This window comes from Pseudorca crassidens, chromosome 9 (genome assembly GCF_039906515.1).
Source record: "Pseudorca crassidens isolate mPseCra1 chromosome 9, mPseCra1.hap1, whole genome shotgun sequence".
Taxonomy (NCBI): domain Eukaryota; kingdom Metazoa; phylum Chordata; class Mammalia; order Artiodactyla; family Delphinidae; genus Pseudorca; species Pseudorca crassidens.
This window is the reverse complement of record NC_090304.1, coordinates 24578512-24592179: the sequence shown is the minus strand read 5'-3', so window position 1 is coordinate 24592179 and position 13668 is coordinate 24578512. Positions and strand designations below refer to the sequence as shown.

Below are 13668 nucleotides of genomic sequence, written 5' to 3'. Positions count from 1 at the left end.
TGGCCCGGGAGGCCGGGCTCCGTGGGTGCACAATTTCCCACTCTCTTGGGATGGTGCTTCCCGTCGCCAGAAGAGCAAGGACCAGCAGGGAACCAGGAGGTCCTTACAGAGGCCACCTTCCTTCCCTCCTCATCTCTCCAAGTGCTGTGTTTCTGAGAGCGGGGTTGAGACCTGGAAGATGTCGCAGGCCGGGGACACAGGCATGGCGGGACTGGGGGCCAGGCTCATGGCCTCCCTGCTCCTCCCCCTGGGGCCGGGCAGACCGGCCAGGTCCTCACCTCCAGGATATCGCCGGTGGGGATGTCCATGGATTCTGTTCCCCCGTAGTACAGATACTGCATCATCATCTGTAGGGAGGAGAGGCCCGGTGTGAGCGCCAGATGGACCCACAGCACCGAAGTCCTCACCCGGCACCCCTGGAGTGCCACTCCAGCCGCTGCCGGCCTCCTGGTGCCCCCTGACCTCTGTGTGCTGACATCTGCACCTCCCCCGACTCTCGTCAGACATTTTTGTGTTTTCCCTGGAATGCGTGTGGCAAGCTTCCTTCCACAGAGTGGTTTCACTTCAATCCTCACGACAGACCTGTGAGCCCAGGAGGGCAGATACTACTCACAGCTGGGGAAACTGAGGCCAGGGAGGGGGGCTGACCCCCCTCCCCAGAACCCTTCCAGCTCACCACCAGGCACCAGGCCGCTCATTTCTCCTTTTACCGAAATTCTAAGTCTGGGGCTGGGAGAGGGGGAGGTGGGGCTCTGAGGGGGTGACTGTCTGACGGGCCACCCTCAGGATCCCAACTCCTGATCTCCCTGTCGGCGCTAGGCCTCCATGTGGCGGTGACAGCCAGATCCCGACTCCCTCCTGGAAAGTAAGTTGCAGAGCTGGGACAGGGATCTGGTCCAGAGGTCACCTTGCTGACCAGCCCAGGACCTTCAGGATTCTTGGGTGCAGAGGGCCCTGGGACGCCACATGAGGTGGCCTGTGGGGAGGGAGGCTATATTTTAGTTCCACTGAGGTCTGAGTTACAAGCTCTGCCATCATGCTGGACACTGGGGAGTTTCCCAGTTGGAAAAAGAAAAATGATTCTCCCTGGTTGGCTGAAGAAACGGCCCCAGCAAGGAGCTGGCAAGTGTGTAAGTAAACATGGCTCCAGCCAGCACAGTCAGGCTCTGTTAGGACTGGCCCCCAGGCTGGAAGCGGCACCAGAGGGAAGGAGCCCAACCTGGGGGAGGTGGGGAGTGGGGAGGGCCCACCAGCCTCATCCAGGCCCAAGGCCTGTCCAGGAGACATCAGTCTCTCCGCCTCAGAGGAGCGGGGGCCCCCGAAGGCCTTCCCCAGCCCCTGCTGGAGCTCACGTGGCGATCCTACAGTTACACGTATGTGTCCATGTGTCCCACGGCTCCAGGTGATACCGGGCCCACACCTGGCTTCCTCTGCCATCCCCATGCAGCTGCGTGGGTGCTGACCACAGCACCAGCAGGACAGCCCTGAACGCCCAGGGCTGAGAGTGGGGTAGGTCACATTTGCAGGGATTCTTTGCTAAGGGATGGCCTCAGGGCAGCCCCTAGGTGAGAAGGGGCCCAGGGATAGAGGCTCGGAGACAGGTGACAGCCTGCAGCTCCCCTTCCTGGCCTGGAAGGCAGCCTCCTGCTGCATTTGGTAGCTGGTTTTGGCCAGGCCCAGGCATCTCCCTGAGGTCACCTGAATGCACACGAGTCCACAGGAGTCAGAGCAGAACTGCCCTTTTGGAGGCTGGCTGAGGGAGCTGGGCTGCTGGCGGGCAGCCTGTGGGGCTGGACTGGCCGCCCTGTGAGCAGCTGTCAGGACCGGCTGCAGGGGCTGCCAGGCTTCCTCCTGCCCAGAGTGGGCCACCAGGAATGTGACCACAGGGAGGCCACTGATGCTGCAGGGACAGGCCTGGGGTCAAGAGCCATGTCTCAATGGCAGGGCTCTCCCCCAAAGGACTGGGTTTAGTCGGCAGTGACCTTGGCAAGTGTCTAGACCGGTGCTAATGCAATAGCCACTGGCCATGTGTGGCTTTTGAGCATTTGAAACGTGGCTGCTCTGAGTTAACACGTGTTGTGTCAGAGCTGGATTTTGAACACTTAGTGTGAAAAAAAGAATGTAAAACATTTCATTAATTTTTTATATGTTGAAATGACACTATTTTGGCTATATTAAGTTAAATAATATTAAAATTCATTTCACCTGTTCCTTTTTGTTTCTGTGGCTACTAAGCGATTTTAAATTACCTGTGTGGCCTGCATTATCTTTCTATTGGATGATAGCACTGCTTAGCTCTCCTTGGGCCTCTGTTTCCTGTTCTAGAAAACAAATAATGACCGCCATTTCTCTTTGTGCTGTGAGAGCCAATGAGGTGTTTGGGGGCTGCTCTGAAACTTTTAGGCTTTTTTAGGGAGCACCGGCCCTGGATTGATGGCTTCGGGCTCCCCACCAGTGATGGCAGAGCTCTGTCCCCAGAGGACCCATGGGGCGAGGCCAGAGGCTAATATGCCCAGGCTCACGTGTGCCCCGACGTTAGACCTGTTGTCCCCGTCTACCCTCGTGACAACCCCGAGAAGTCATCAAGGGCTGCCCAGCCTGTCCCGGAACAGGCACCCTCCCCTGCTGAGTGAATGCAGCCTTGATGGCAGCGGTCACCCGAGCCACACGTGTGCCCTTGCCCCCCCCCCCCCCCCGCGACTCCCGCCCAATCCCTTCTGCCCTTCTCAGACCCACCTCCTGTGTCAGAGCCTGACCCCACCTCATGCTCCAACTCACCTGGACTTTGGGCTTCTTAGCCAAGTAAGTTTCTAGAGCTGCTCCTCTCCCCAGTGAATTTGGCTCAAGGGACGGGAAAAGGGGGGAGGGGAGACACCCCATGCCAGACCCTGGGTCTTCCACCCCGATGAGTCACCGAGTTCCATCCACTCTCCCCTCGCCCACTTCCCTCCATCCTGCTGCCACTACCTGGTCACCATCATCACTTAGCTGGATTTCTGAACAGCCTCCTATCTGGTCCCCTGGCTGCAGTCACGCCCCCTCCGGTCCCTTCCTCCCCTTCAGAGTGAGTGAGGTAATGCAAACTGGACCATTCCACACATCTTAAGATTGAATCCTGGCTCTGTCACTTCTCAGCTCTGTGACCTTAGACAAGTTACCAAACTTCTCTGTGCCTGTGACCCCTCATCTACCAAGAGGGGATAACACACCTGTACCTCCTAGGACTGTGCTGGGAAGCTTAACTGAAGAACAGGGGCAAAGCACTTGGAACCACGCCTGGCTAAGTGTCTGTGATGACGGTGGCCTCCTAGTAGCGTCCATCTGTCCTTGGGTTAAAGCTCAGGCCCTTCATGCTGTGGCTCTTGGGGGCAGCTTCAGCCTCATTGTGGATGTTCTTCTGAATCGCTGCCGGGACTAGGCCAGAGGGCATTTCCTGAACAGGTCGTGGTCTCTGGCTTTCAGACCCTGCGTGCACTTCTTCCTCTACCTGGAGCTCCCGATACCTGGCTGGCTGCCCTCGTCCTCCAAGAAACTTCCTCCTCCGCAGCTTTGGGTTAGATGCCCCGTCCTGCTCTCCCAGTGCCTTCCCCACCACACCTATACCATTAATTCATAACCCTGTCTCGTGGAGGGCAGGGTCCCTGTCCCGTTTACCACTGTCTCCACGGTGCCTGTAAGTGACTAAATGCTAAATGAATGACTACAGGGAACATGAGGGGGACCAAACCCTTGTGGATGGTGGCTCCTAATGCTTCTGTGAGGCTGTGATCTCTCCCGTTAAGTCACAAGCCTGTCCTGTGCAAGGCCAGGTCCTGGACCCACCCACCAGCTGCCTCTTGGCCTCAGTCTCAGCCCCTGAGGGTCATGCCTGCAGCCTGGAGATCACTGGAGAAAGGAGCTCCCCACCAGGGCTCAGCGTAGACCCCAGCCAGCCTCCTCCTGCAGACCCCGCCTGCTGGTGGCCAGCCTGTGGAGTTTCCATTATGCAGCCTCTGAGGTTCTCGGCAGCTTAGAGATCGAAAGCCCTGACCTTGATCTTCCACACCCAGGATGGGCTCACCATAGCCATTTCTGCTTGGCCGGCATGGCTGGGGTCTGATGCTCGGGAGGAGTGACTGACCTACACCAGCGCACGCGCACGTCACCCTCCACCCACCGGGGTCTTGTTAAAATGTGGGGTGTCTGGGGTGGGGCCTGAGGTTCTGCATTCCCAACAAGCACGCAGGCAACGCCTATACTCTAGGAGCTCACTCCGGGGAGCAAGGACTCACATGCTGCACGTGTGCTGTGCGCCTGTCCTTACACGTCCGTCAGTCTGCCCAGACCCCTCACCCGGTGGTTAGAGCTCAGGGCCCACGAGACAGGCTCTGAAGCTACAAAGTCACAATGGAACGGCTACCTTTGCCTGGGAAAAACCTAGATGCTCCAACCTGACCACTGAGATTCAGCAAAACACAGAAGGCACTGGGGACGGAGGGGAAGATTATTACTGACTCACGGCTGCTCCCGCCAAGACGGACAAGCCAGGGTGGGGCTCCTGGGGGGAGGGGGCATCCCTTGAGAAGCGTGCAGCACTGAGGTCCACATACCTGAAAAATGTGGTACTTCATGTCACCGATCTCAATGGTTTTGCTGCTGTCGCCATCTTGCTCTGATTTATTGGTCATCAGTGTCTTGAACCTGGAGCCAAGGAGATGAGACAGGACGGGGCTTGAACGTGACTTTCACTCCATGGCCATGTGGCAACGGCACCGTCCACCACCTGACTGGCCACCAGGGCACAGGAGCATTTTAGAAATTACTGCCGTGCTCTCAAAATAATTCTTGGCGAGTGACGTTTTACATCGTCCAGACGGCTGGGCTGGGCCCCTTCTGTCCCTGCTGCCCCCTAGATGAGTGACTGTGACGCCTGTGGCTGGAAAACTGACTTTCGTGCCAGAACATTTATGTTTTCTAATAATCAAAGGCAGCAAGTTGGCCAGAAAGAATACAGCCTCAGAGCTCCTCCTGGAGAACTCTGGGTCCCATCTCGACTGTCCCTCTGTCAACTTGTCCCATGCCCGCCGTGGGGCGGATGGGGCCTCCGTGCTCTGTGACCTCCCTGTGGGGGGCAGAGGCTCTTCTCCATCCTGTCCATCACCTTGTATCCACATGAAGCTGCCCAGCCTCCCGGCAGCTGAGACTTCATTATCTGGGTTGCCTACCTGTTAGAAGCTGTCACCAGCAGGACTTTATGTGCATAAAACAGCTTTCCTTCCACAAGGAAGGTCACATCCGACATCTCCTTGTTGTTCAAAAAGTGAGGATCTGCCAGTAGGGAAGGAGAGGGGGTGACTGAGGAGCCTGCCCCCAGGGGTTTCTTACATGTGTGCCGGGGGCAGATGGGGTGGGGAATGTGGAGAGCAGAGAAACTGAGGCCAGGCCAAAGAGGAGAGGGAGAGGGAGAGGGAGAGGAAAAGGGGAGAGGAGAAGGGGAGGGGGGAGGGGAGAGGAAAAGGGGAGGGAGGGGAGGGGAGGGAGGGGAGGGGGCAGGGGAGGGGAGGGAGGGAGGGCAGGGGAGGGCAGGGGAGGGGAGGGAGGCCTGGCAAGCGCGGGTGGCCGGTGGGGAAGGCCTCACCTAGCCTGGCCGGCAGGGTCTTGCGCAGCTCAGGGATGCTGGGAATAGGGCTGCTGCCGTAGCAGTGCATGAAGATGGCAGCCAGCTGCTGGATGACAGAGTCGTTCTGTGGGGGGAGAGGCAGGGAGGGGCCATGAGCTCAATCCCCCATCCCGTGGCCGTCTGTTTATAGCTCCTGCTACATCGGGCCAACTTCAGAAGTCCAGGCCAGGATCAGAGCAGCCGCTGCCTTTTGCTCCTCCTGGAGGTGGCCTGGTGAGGGAGGCCTGTCCCTTCAACACTGATTCCCCAAATCGCTCTTCTGGCCGGGCTCCAGCCCAGACAGCTCCACGGCCTCTGCAGCCAGGCGGTGCGCGTTTGCACGTGGGGTGGGCAACCACCCGCGTGCGTGAAGGTCCCTGTGTCCATCTGTCCGTGGGAGGGGTTGTCCCTGTGTCTGTCTTCCTATGCGTCCGTCTCTGTGTCCGTCCCATGGTCTGCTGGGGCCGTGGGCTCTGGAGCCTGGGTTCTCTGAGCTTGGGGCAGGGACCTGCCCGGAGACACTCACCTTGCTGGTCTTGAGGATGTCGAACATGAGCTGCAAGCCCTCGGTCACCAGCTCCTCGTTGTATTCCTCCTCCTTGATGGAGCCGAAATCCCGCAGGAGGCTCTGCACCACCGAGTACCGAGACTGGGAGAAGGACGTCCTCAGAGACTCGATCCAGACGTGCAGCTTCCAGGGGACGCCTGGGCCCGGGCAGGGGAAGGGCAGCAGTCACCCCTGGGCAGAGCGCTCCCTGCGGGGGCCACCAAGCCCGCCTCCCAATGAACCCCTTCCTGGCAGGCTCTCTTGCGATGCGCCCAGTGTCTGCAGAGCAGGGGGCAGCCCCCAGCCCCCTCGGTGTAGCCAGTAAGCAAAGCTTCCGTTCACACTGACGGGCCTCCCTGAGAGATCAGAGGGCACCCGGGTTCGTGTCAGATGAGGTGGAGGAATGCCTCCGGACCAAGTGCAGGGAGCCCGAGCTCTGAAAATCCACAGCTCAGCCTGGGGACCTTCAAGCGCAATCCCAGCACCCACACTGGCCCGACGCCTTGTTGGGCCCTGGACTGACTTATGGAGGAGGACCCATTATAATTACGAGGGGTAGCCCGGGAGACTCGGATACCCGGAGGATATGCAGGGTGCTTGGGGACGCAGGGGCTCCCTGCCTGTCTAGAAGCCTGAAATCAACCCCGTCCTATCGCCCAGCTCCCTGGTCTGTTTATGCACATCCAGTGCCACGTCATTAGTTTGCCAGCTCCCTGGAGTGTGCCGGCGGGGCCGCAGGGCAACTTACAACTACTTTGTAAACATCACGACAGTAACTAGTGATGTTTCTGATAATTAGAGGGATTGCTTCTTACTCCCCCACCTCACCATGGGTTAAAAAAGGACCGATGGCATTCCCTACCCCCCACGACGACGTGCGTAACGTTAGCATCCCTGGTTGACCGACTGTATGTAGGAGCCCATTTCACAGAGAAGAACACTGAGGCTGGCTTGCCACAGCAGGGCCACGTGGCCTCCCGCTGCCTTGGCCCAGCGCCGGGCGTTCGTGTGTCATGGCCCCCGGGAGAGTCATCGTGCACTGAGTGCTGATGGTGAGCTGGCACTGGGCTCTGGGCTGCACGTGACGACACCACATTCACAGAGGAGAGTCATCAGCACCAGCGAACGTGGCAGGGCTAGGCTCTCACCCAAGTCTGTCTGTCTGACCAGCCTCCCGGGAGGGAAGGAGAGGTCGGCAGGCTTGCAGACCCAAGGAGGTGGGGAGGTTGGCTGAGGGACTGGAGAGCATCTAGTTGACCAGAAATGTAGACCCCTAGTGCTACAGATGCTCCCAGAGCTACACATCCCAGGACTTGACCAGGGAGGTTGGGGGACCTGAGGGCACAGGGCTGGGGTGAGGCTCTGAGACACACCCCCACAGAGGACTGTCTGAGGCTCAGGGCAGCCCCTGTCCTGGCTGTCAGTCACCAGGTCTGGGGGAATTGAGCCCCGCCCTACACTCAGCTACCTGGCCCTCTCCTGGCCTGAGGAGCAGCAGAGCCTGTGTGTGAGTGAGTGTGTGTGTGCGTGCATGTGCGTGTGTACCGGTACACACGCTGCAAGGTCTCACCTAGTGCCCGCAGCTCCATGGTGATGTCCACGTAGCCGTGCTCCGCGCTGTAGTACATGGCCTCCTGGAGGGCCTTGGTGCGCGTCCGGCTCAGCCTCACGGTCCCCTCGCTGCCACTGCCCTGGCTCGACGCATCGCTTTCCTCCACGCCCTCAGCCAGGATCTCCTCCAGGGACAGCACGTCTGCTTTGGCCTGCTGCGGCTGCGTCAGGAGCTTCCTCAGGACGTTCCTGTGGGTAAAGGGACGAAGGGTGATGCCTGAGGCTCCCGCCACGGACGGCGCCTGCTGAGCTGCCTTCTGGCGGCCCGTGGTCCAGATGGGCAGCTACGGGGCATCTGTGGGCACAAAGGCTCACGGTCTTCCCCTCCCAGGCAGGCTGGGCCAGGGCTCCCAGCGACCCCCATCCCTGGCCACCTGGGGAGTAAGGGGAAGGTGCAGGAGACCTCTCCCTTCTGCCATCCATGTAGTGACGAGAAGTCGTGGGCTTTGAGACCAAGCAGGTTCTGCCATCCTGTGTGATCTCGGATAGGTTGTTCTACCTCTCTGAGCCCTGACGGCTTTGTCATCTGTAGGACAGGGCGTCAGCATCATGCTGTCCCAGTTAACGTGAGGCCAATGTGATGACCTCAGATGCAGAGCCTGATACCTAGCAGTCCTCCTAAGAGCAGCCAACTTGACACATGTAAACGTGTCCGAAACATAGGACATGCTTGTACTCACTTTCCCTCCATTAGTAAGAATGCAGTGGAGCCGCATTTTATACTGAATTCATTAACATACACAGACGTGTGGAACACGGGATGCTCGATGGAGCATATTCCCGTGTACCGCTGCATTTAACCTGAGCAATCCCATGAACCTCGCCATTTGTGGGCGATGACCACGTCTTGCTCACGGTCACTCTGAGCAGGATGAAGACTCAGACCCAGAGCTTCAAGCCCCAGGCTCGTTCTGTCACAGCCTGTAGGCTGGGGCGCTGGGCAGGCTGCAGCAGGGCCAGGCCCACAGGTCACCTGGGGCTGAGCCTCCTCCCAGCGGCCCTGGCCACCCCTCCCCCACCCCTTCCCCTACTGTGTGATGGAGGCCCGGCAGGGACCCCCTCGAGGGACCTGGGTCATCCTGCTGTAGCTCTGCCAGTTCAGCAATTTAACAGAGCACCCGGTCTGGCGTGAGCTGGCACATGACGGTGAGCGCCCACCACACCCACCCAAGGGAGCCCGTGTTCCAGAGAGAGAGTGGGAAGCCGATGAGCAGGGGGCAACTCCACGCGGGGTGAAGAGGCCACAGCGGTGGGGAGGGGTGGGAAACGCAGGCACTGGGCGGGGTAGAGAGGCCTGGAGGCCGTGCCCTGCGAGGTGGTACCTGAGGGCAGGGCTGGTGGAGATGGGTGAGAGCGGGGGCTGGGCGCAGAAGGCGGGGGGCGGGGGGGAGAAGCACGCTAGGGAGTGGGCCACAGCAAGGGCACAGTCTGGGCTTGAGGACGGGAAGCAGGTGTCCCGCCTGCCCTCTCTACCTTCTACTCACCTCTTCCCTGTCTCCCTCTGCCCCCTCAGCTGCCTAACGGCTCTGCTCTCAGCCCTGCCCTCTCGCAGCCCCGGCCCCCGCAAAGCAAGGTCCACCATCCGCTCCCGGAGCGAGACGCGATCTCCTGCAGAGCCACCAGTGGCATCTTCGTGGTGGAGCTGCCTGCTGTGTGGAAGCCTCTAGCGCCCCAGGCCACTGCAGGCACCGCAGAAGCACCCCAGGCATGGGAAGGGATGGGGTCCTGGGTGGCTGCAGGGTGGAGAGCCTCACGGGGGAATGGGAGGGCCTGCTCCAGTCCCACGTCTGCCGGGAACTGGCTGTAGGACCTCTAAGCAGCCCAGCGTCTCCGGGCCTCCAACATCTGGGGCCCCCGAGCTGCCTGAAGCCCCGTCTTTCCGGCTGGTGTGCGTGCAGCCACCCCAGCCCCCACCTCTGGAAGGCCCTCCAGGTCTAGTTCTTCTGCTGAGAGCCTGCTTCACGCCCCCCAGCACACGGGGCAGGAAGCCCGGGCGGGTACCTGTGGCCGTGGGCGGCTGAGTGGCTGAAGCAGTTCATATCCTCGTGGAGGGAGGAGGCCATGCCGTTGGTCTCGAGCATGCTAAGGAGGGGGTCGGCGCCCCGGCTGAGCAGCAAGCTGACCAGTTCGTAGTTCCCTGGAAGACAAGGTGGACCGAGGATGCTTCCACCGCCCGTGCCACTGCCCCTCTGCTGGGCCTGCCTGGGCAGCGAGTGTGGCAGAAACACTGACGATGGGGTGAAGGGGAGCCCCTGGGACCCAGAAGGAGGGGCTTCAAGGCTCGCCACAGTGATCTGCGTGTGCAGCTCAGCCAGGCTGGGTGACACCGTGGGGAGGAGCAGGTGGACCCGTGGGGCAGTAGGGGACCCTCACTGGGCAGGGCAGCGGTGTACCTACCGGCTGCAGAAGCCAGCTGCAGGGGTGTCTCTGCATAGCTGTCCTCGCCACCGGTCACTGCCGAGCCCTCCACGTGGGCACCAGCATCCAGCAGCAACTGCCAGGGCACAGGGAAGACACTTCAGGTGGTAGGGAGTGTCTGGGGCACGTGCAGGGAGGCTTTGGGGAGGGGCCTGTAGTTCCCTCCTGTGGCACATGGTAGGGAGTGTCTGGGGCACGTGCAGGGAGGCTTTGGGGAGGGGCCTGTAGTTCCCTCCTGTGGCACATGGTAGGGAGTGTCTGGGCACGTGCAGGGAAGCTTTGGGGAGGGGCCTGTAGTTCCCTCCTGTGGCACGTGGTAGGGAGTGTCTGGGGCACGTGCAGGGAGGCTTTGGGGAGGGGCCTGTAGTTCCCTCCTGTGGCACGTGACCAAGGACCGGCTCACCCGGGCGTCCAGGCAACCAGAATTTTAGAACTCCTGGTTACCTTCAGGGCTCTAAGTGTCTAGAATCTTCACCTCCACTCCTGTGGCCTTGGACCAAGCCCCTAAGCTATAGGGACCTCTGAGCTATTTCTCCCTTTCAAACAGTTTCCTACAAACTGGCTGCAGTGATCTTTGTAAGAACTCACACAGATGAGCAGAAAAGAAGGCACCACCCCCCAATCAACCGGGGGAAACTGGGGCTCTGGAGGCAGCAGAGGTGGTGGGAACGGCAGAGGTGTTAGAGCTGAGTGCCAGTGCTAGCCACAGACCAGTGGGTGACCTGGGGCAGGTACCTCAACTCCCCAAACCTCAGTCTTCCTCATCGGGAAAATGCAAAAGAGGCCCGCCTTGCAGCCTTGCTGGGGATGAAGTGAAACGGTGCTCACCTCTCCATAGGGGCTCAATAACTAGTGGCTTTTAGGGTTCTCATCAGAGAGGTTCGGTGAGCTACCCAAGGCTGGGAAGTGTGGGGCTGGGGCAGAACCTCACTGTCTGGGACACCAGGTGGCCTCTCCCCATTCTAGCAAGGGCCAGTCTTGCAGGGGACAGATGGGGCAGGGCTAACAGATACCAAGCAGCTCCAGCTGAGCCGGCCGGCTTTGCCTTGGGGCAGGGGTGGGTCTGCTTCACCGAGAGGTGACTTCAGCTCCATCTCACCTTTCCTGACCGGCTGCTCTGGAGGGAGCCGCCTTCCAGCCCTCCCAGGTTTCCGGAGACCAAAGCCCCCTCAGAGCCCGTGCTTGGCCAGCTAAGGCAACACCACGGCCCCGCCACCTGGAGACCAGGTCCGAGGGGCCCAGGCTGACCTCTCAGCCTCCCCACAGCGTGGAGCATGGGGGCGGCTGTCGGTAGGAGGCCCCGTCAGGCAGAAAGGGCATCGCTGCCTGAGCCAGTGTGCCAAGGTGGAAGAGGAAGAGGCCTGCCCGTCAGGGTGAAAATGGGCACCAGTCCAGGTGAGTCCAGGGCACAGCCCTGCAGGCCAGTCTGGGCTAGCGTGGAACTCTACTCAGGGCCTTAGGAGGACGCGCACCAAAAAGCAGGCAGAATGTGGCAGTCAGCCCACTGACCACCATTTACTGCATCCCTCCTATAGGCCAGGCCTGGGTGCACAGCGATGAATAGGCCGGACACGACTCCTGCTCTCAAAGGCCCCACAATCTAGCAGACAGCAAGGGTGGAATACGAACTCCCAGGAAGGAGTCTGGAATCCTGTGGGCCTGTGGCCTGAGGAGTGAAGGAGTCTGGGAGCCGAGTGGCAGTGTCACCATGCCCCATCCACGGCTTCCACTTCTAGGCCTGAACCCCCTCCTCACGCCAGCCACAGCTACTGGGACCAAGGTGGGCACAGTGTGGCTTGGCTTGACAGGCGAGCTGTGCCAATCTGAGTCCTCTTTCAGGAACTGGGGAGCTGAGAGACTACGCCTGCTACCAGGGAGGGGCAGAACCGGAAGGACAGCATGCTGTATAGAGCCGGCAGAACTCATGAGGCAGTAAAAACAGCTAAGGGTTGGAAAGATTACTGGAGGAGAGAAACGGAGCACACCTGCACAGATTCCAGATTCCAGCACGCCCCAGGACTCACCCACAGATGCAGAGACGCCAGGCAGGCCTGGTACTACTTGGGCCTGTGTCTTGCTCCCTAAAATTCTCACATGTATCCTCACACTGAAGCCTGCTCCTGGAGGCAGACCAGGTGGGTCTTTGCTGACCAAGTGAGCTAGCGTTAACTAGCGCCTCTGGTGTCTGACTCCAGGCTGCTGCTCACACAGGTAAGGCTGGGGATACGCCTGGGGCTCAACCCACCCAGCAAGATGAGGGCATGCTGCATACCTGGCAGGAGCTCACCTGGACCACAGAGATGTGTCCATGTAGGACAGCAAATGTCAGTGAGGTCCAGTGCCGGCTGTCAGGGTGGATGGAGGGGTGCCTGGGAGAGTTGCTTGGAACCTGGAAAAATAGCACAAATGATCAGTGTTTCCTAGGTCAGTGACATTCCTGGGCAGGTGACACAGCCACCTGAGCTAAGGGGAGCCCTGCAGGGATGGTGACTAGGAGTCAACTCAAGAGCTTTCTACATTCGATTGGCAATGTCTGCCTGGAGTACCCTGTGGAAAAGGCTCAAAAGGATGTTCAATTAGTGATGTCTGCCCTGGGCAGAGAGACAGCAGAGAGGGAACACTTTATGCCTCAGAGGGAGGTAGAGCCAGAAGTATCTGGGGATGGTGGGGATGGCTGGGGATTAGGTTGATAAAATGGGAAAGGTGCTACAGTAACAGAATTATGGCCATTCTCTCTGCTCGACTCCCCTCTGAGCTCACTTCCTCTCTGACAGAAAGTTCAAATCTTGAGGAAGAACCCTCTTTGCTAACTGTGATCTCTGTGCATCTTGCATCTTAAGTCCTCTGAGACACGTCTAGTTGTCCATAGCATCACAGCCAGCATGGATGACGAAGACCTTGGGGTGTTCTCTTGCTGGGTTAGGAGCCCGGTGCAGCCCTTGGGGGCTTTCTCACCTGGATGTCCAAGTTTGCTCCAGCATCAATTAACATCTGGACCATCGCTTCATCCCCAGCAGCACAGGCATACATCAGCGGCGTCATACCCTACATGAACCAAAGGCAGATGCTAAACTGTCTGCAAACAGAACATGAGGACACGTGTTCCATAGGTGTCTGCCCCAGAAACCAGATCCAGGTCTTCCTGCTTGACCAGCTGCTCATCCTGAACAATCCTGTGTCTTGTGCTGAACAAGACAACCTGCCCCTCCTAGGCCCACTGGACGTATGACACCTGAAGGATGAGGAGGGGACATTTCCATGAGCACTACAGGTCGCCAGAAGGGCAAAGGGCACAGGCCCCATGGCCAGACTCTGGTGCAAAGGCTACTTCTGCTGTAAACTTCGTACAACTTACTTGTACTCCTCTGTGCCTCAGTTTCTTTATCTTTAAAATGGGAATAACAACAGTACCTACCTCATTAGGTTGTTGTAAAGAGTATGAGTTACTATGTAT

The 13668-nt window shown here is 59.3% G+C and overlaps 1 protein-coding gene across 2 annotated transcripts in view; it reads right to left on the bottom strand.

Moving 5' to 3' along the window:
* ABTB2 (ankyrin repeat and BTB domain containing 2) overlaps window positions 1-13668 on the bottom strand; it is a 181883-nt gene that overhangs the window by 3494 nt on the left and 164721 nt on the right. Inside the window, exons 6-15 of one of the 2 annotated variants that reach the window (XM_067749459.1) lie at window positions 13170-13259; window positions 12487-12603; window positions 10194-10290; window positions 9798-9933; window positions 7756-7985; window positions 6165-6343; window positions 5618-5723; window positions 5205-5307; window positions 4590-4680; window positions 279-347 (exon numbers count right to left, since the gene is read on the bottom strand). In XM_067749459.1, the coding sequence (XP_067605560.1) occupies window positions 279-347; window positions 4590-4680; window positions 5205-5307; window positions 5618-5723; window positions 6165-6343; window positions 7756-7985; window positions 9798-9933; window positions 10194-10290; window positions 12487-12603; window positions 13170-13259 (1218 nt within the window). The remainder of the gene's footprint in view (window positions 1-278; window positions 348-4589; window positions 4681-5204; window positions 5308-5617; window positions 5724-6164; window positions 6344-7755; window positions 7986-9797; window positions 9934-10193; window positions 10291-12486; window positions 12604-13169; window positions 13260-13668) is intronic. The other variant, XM_067749460.1, reaches the window with a different exon arrangement.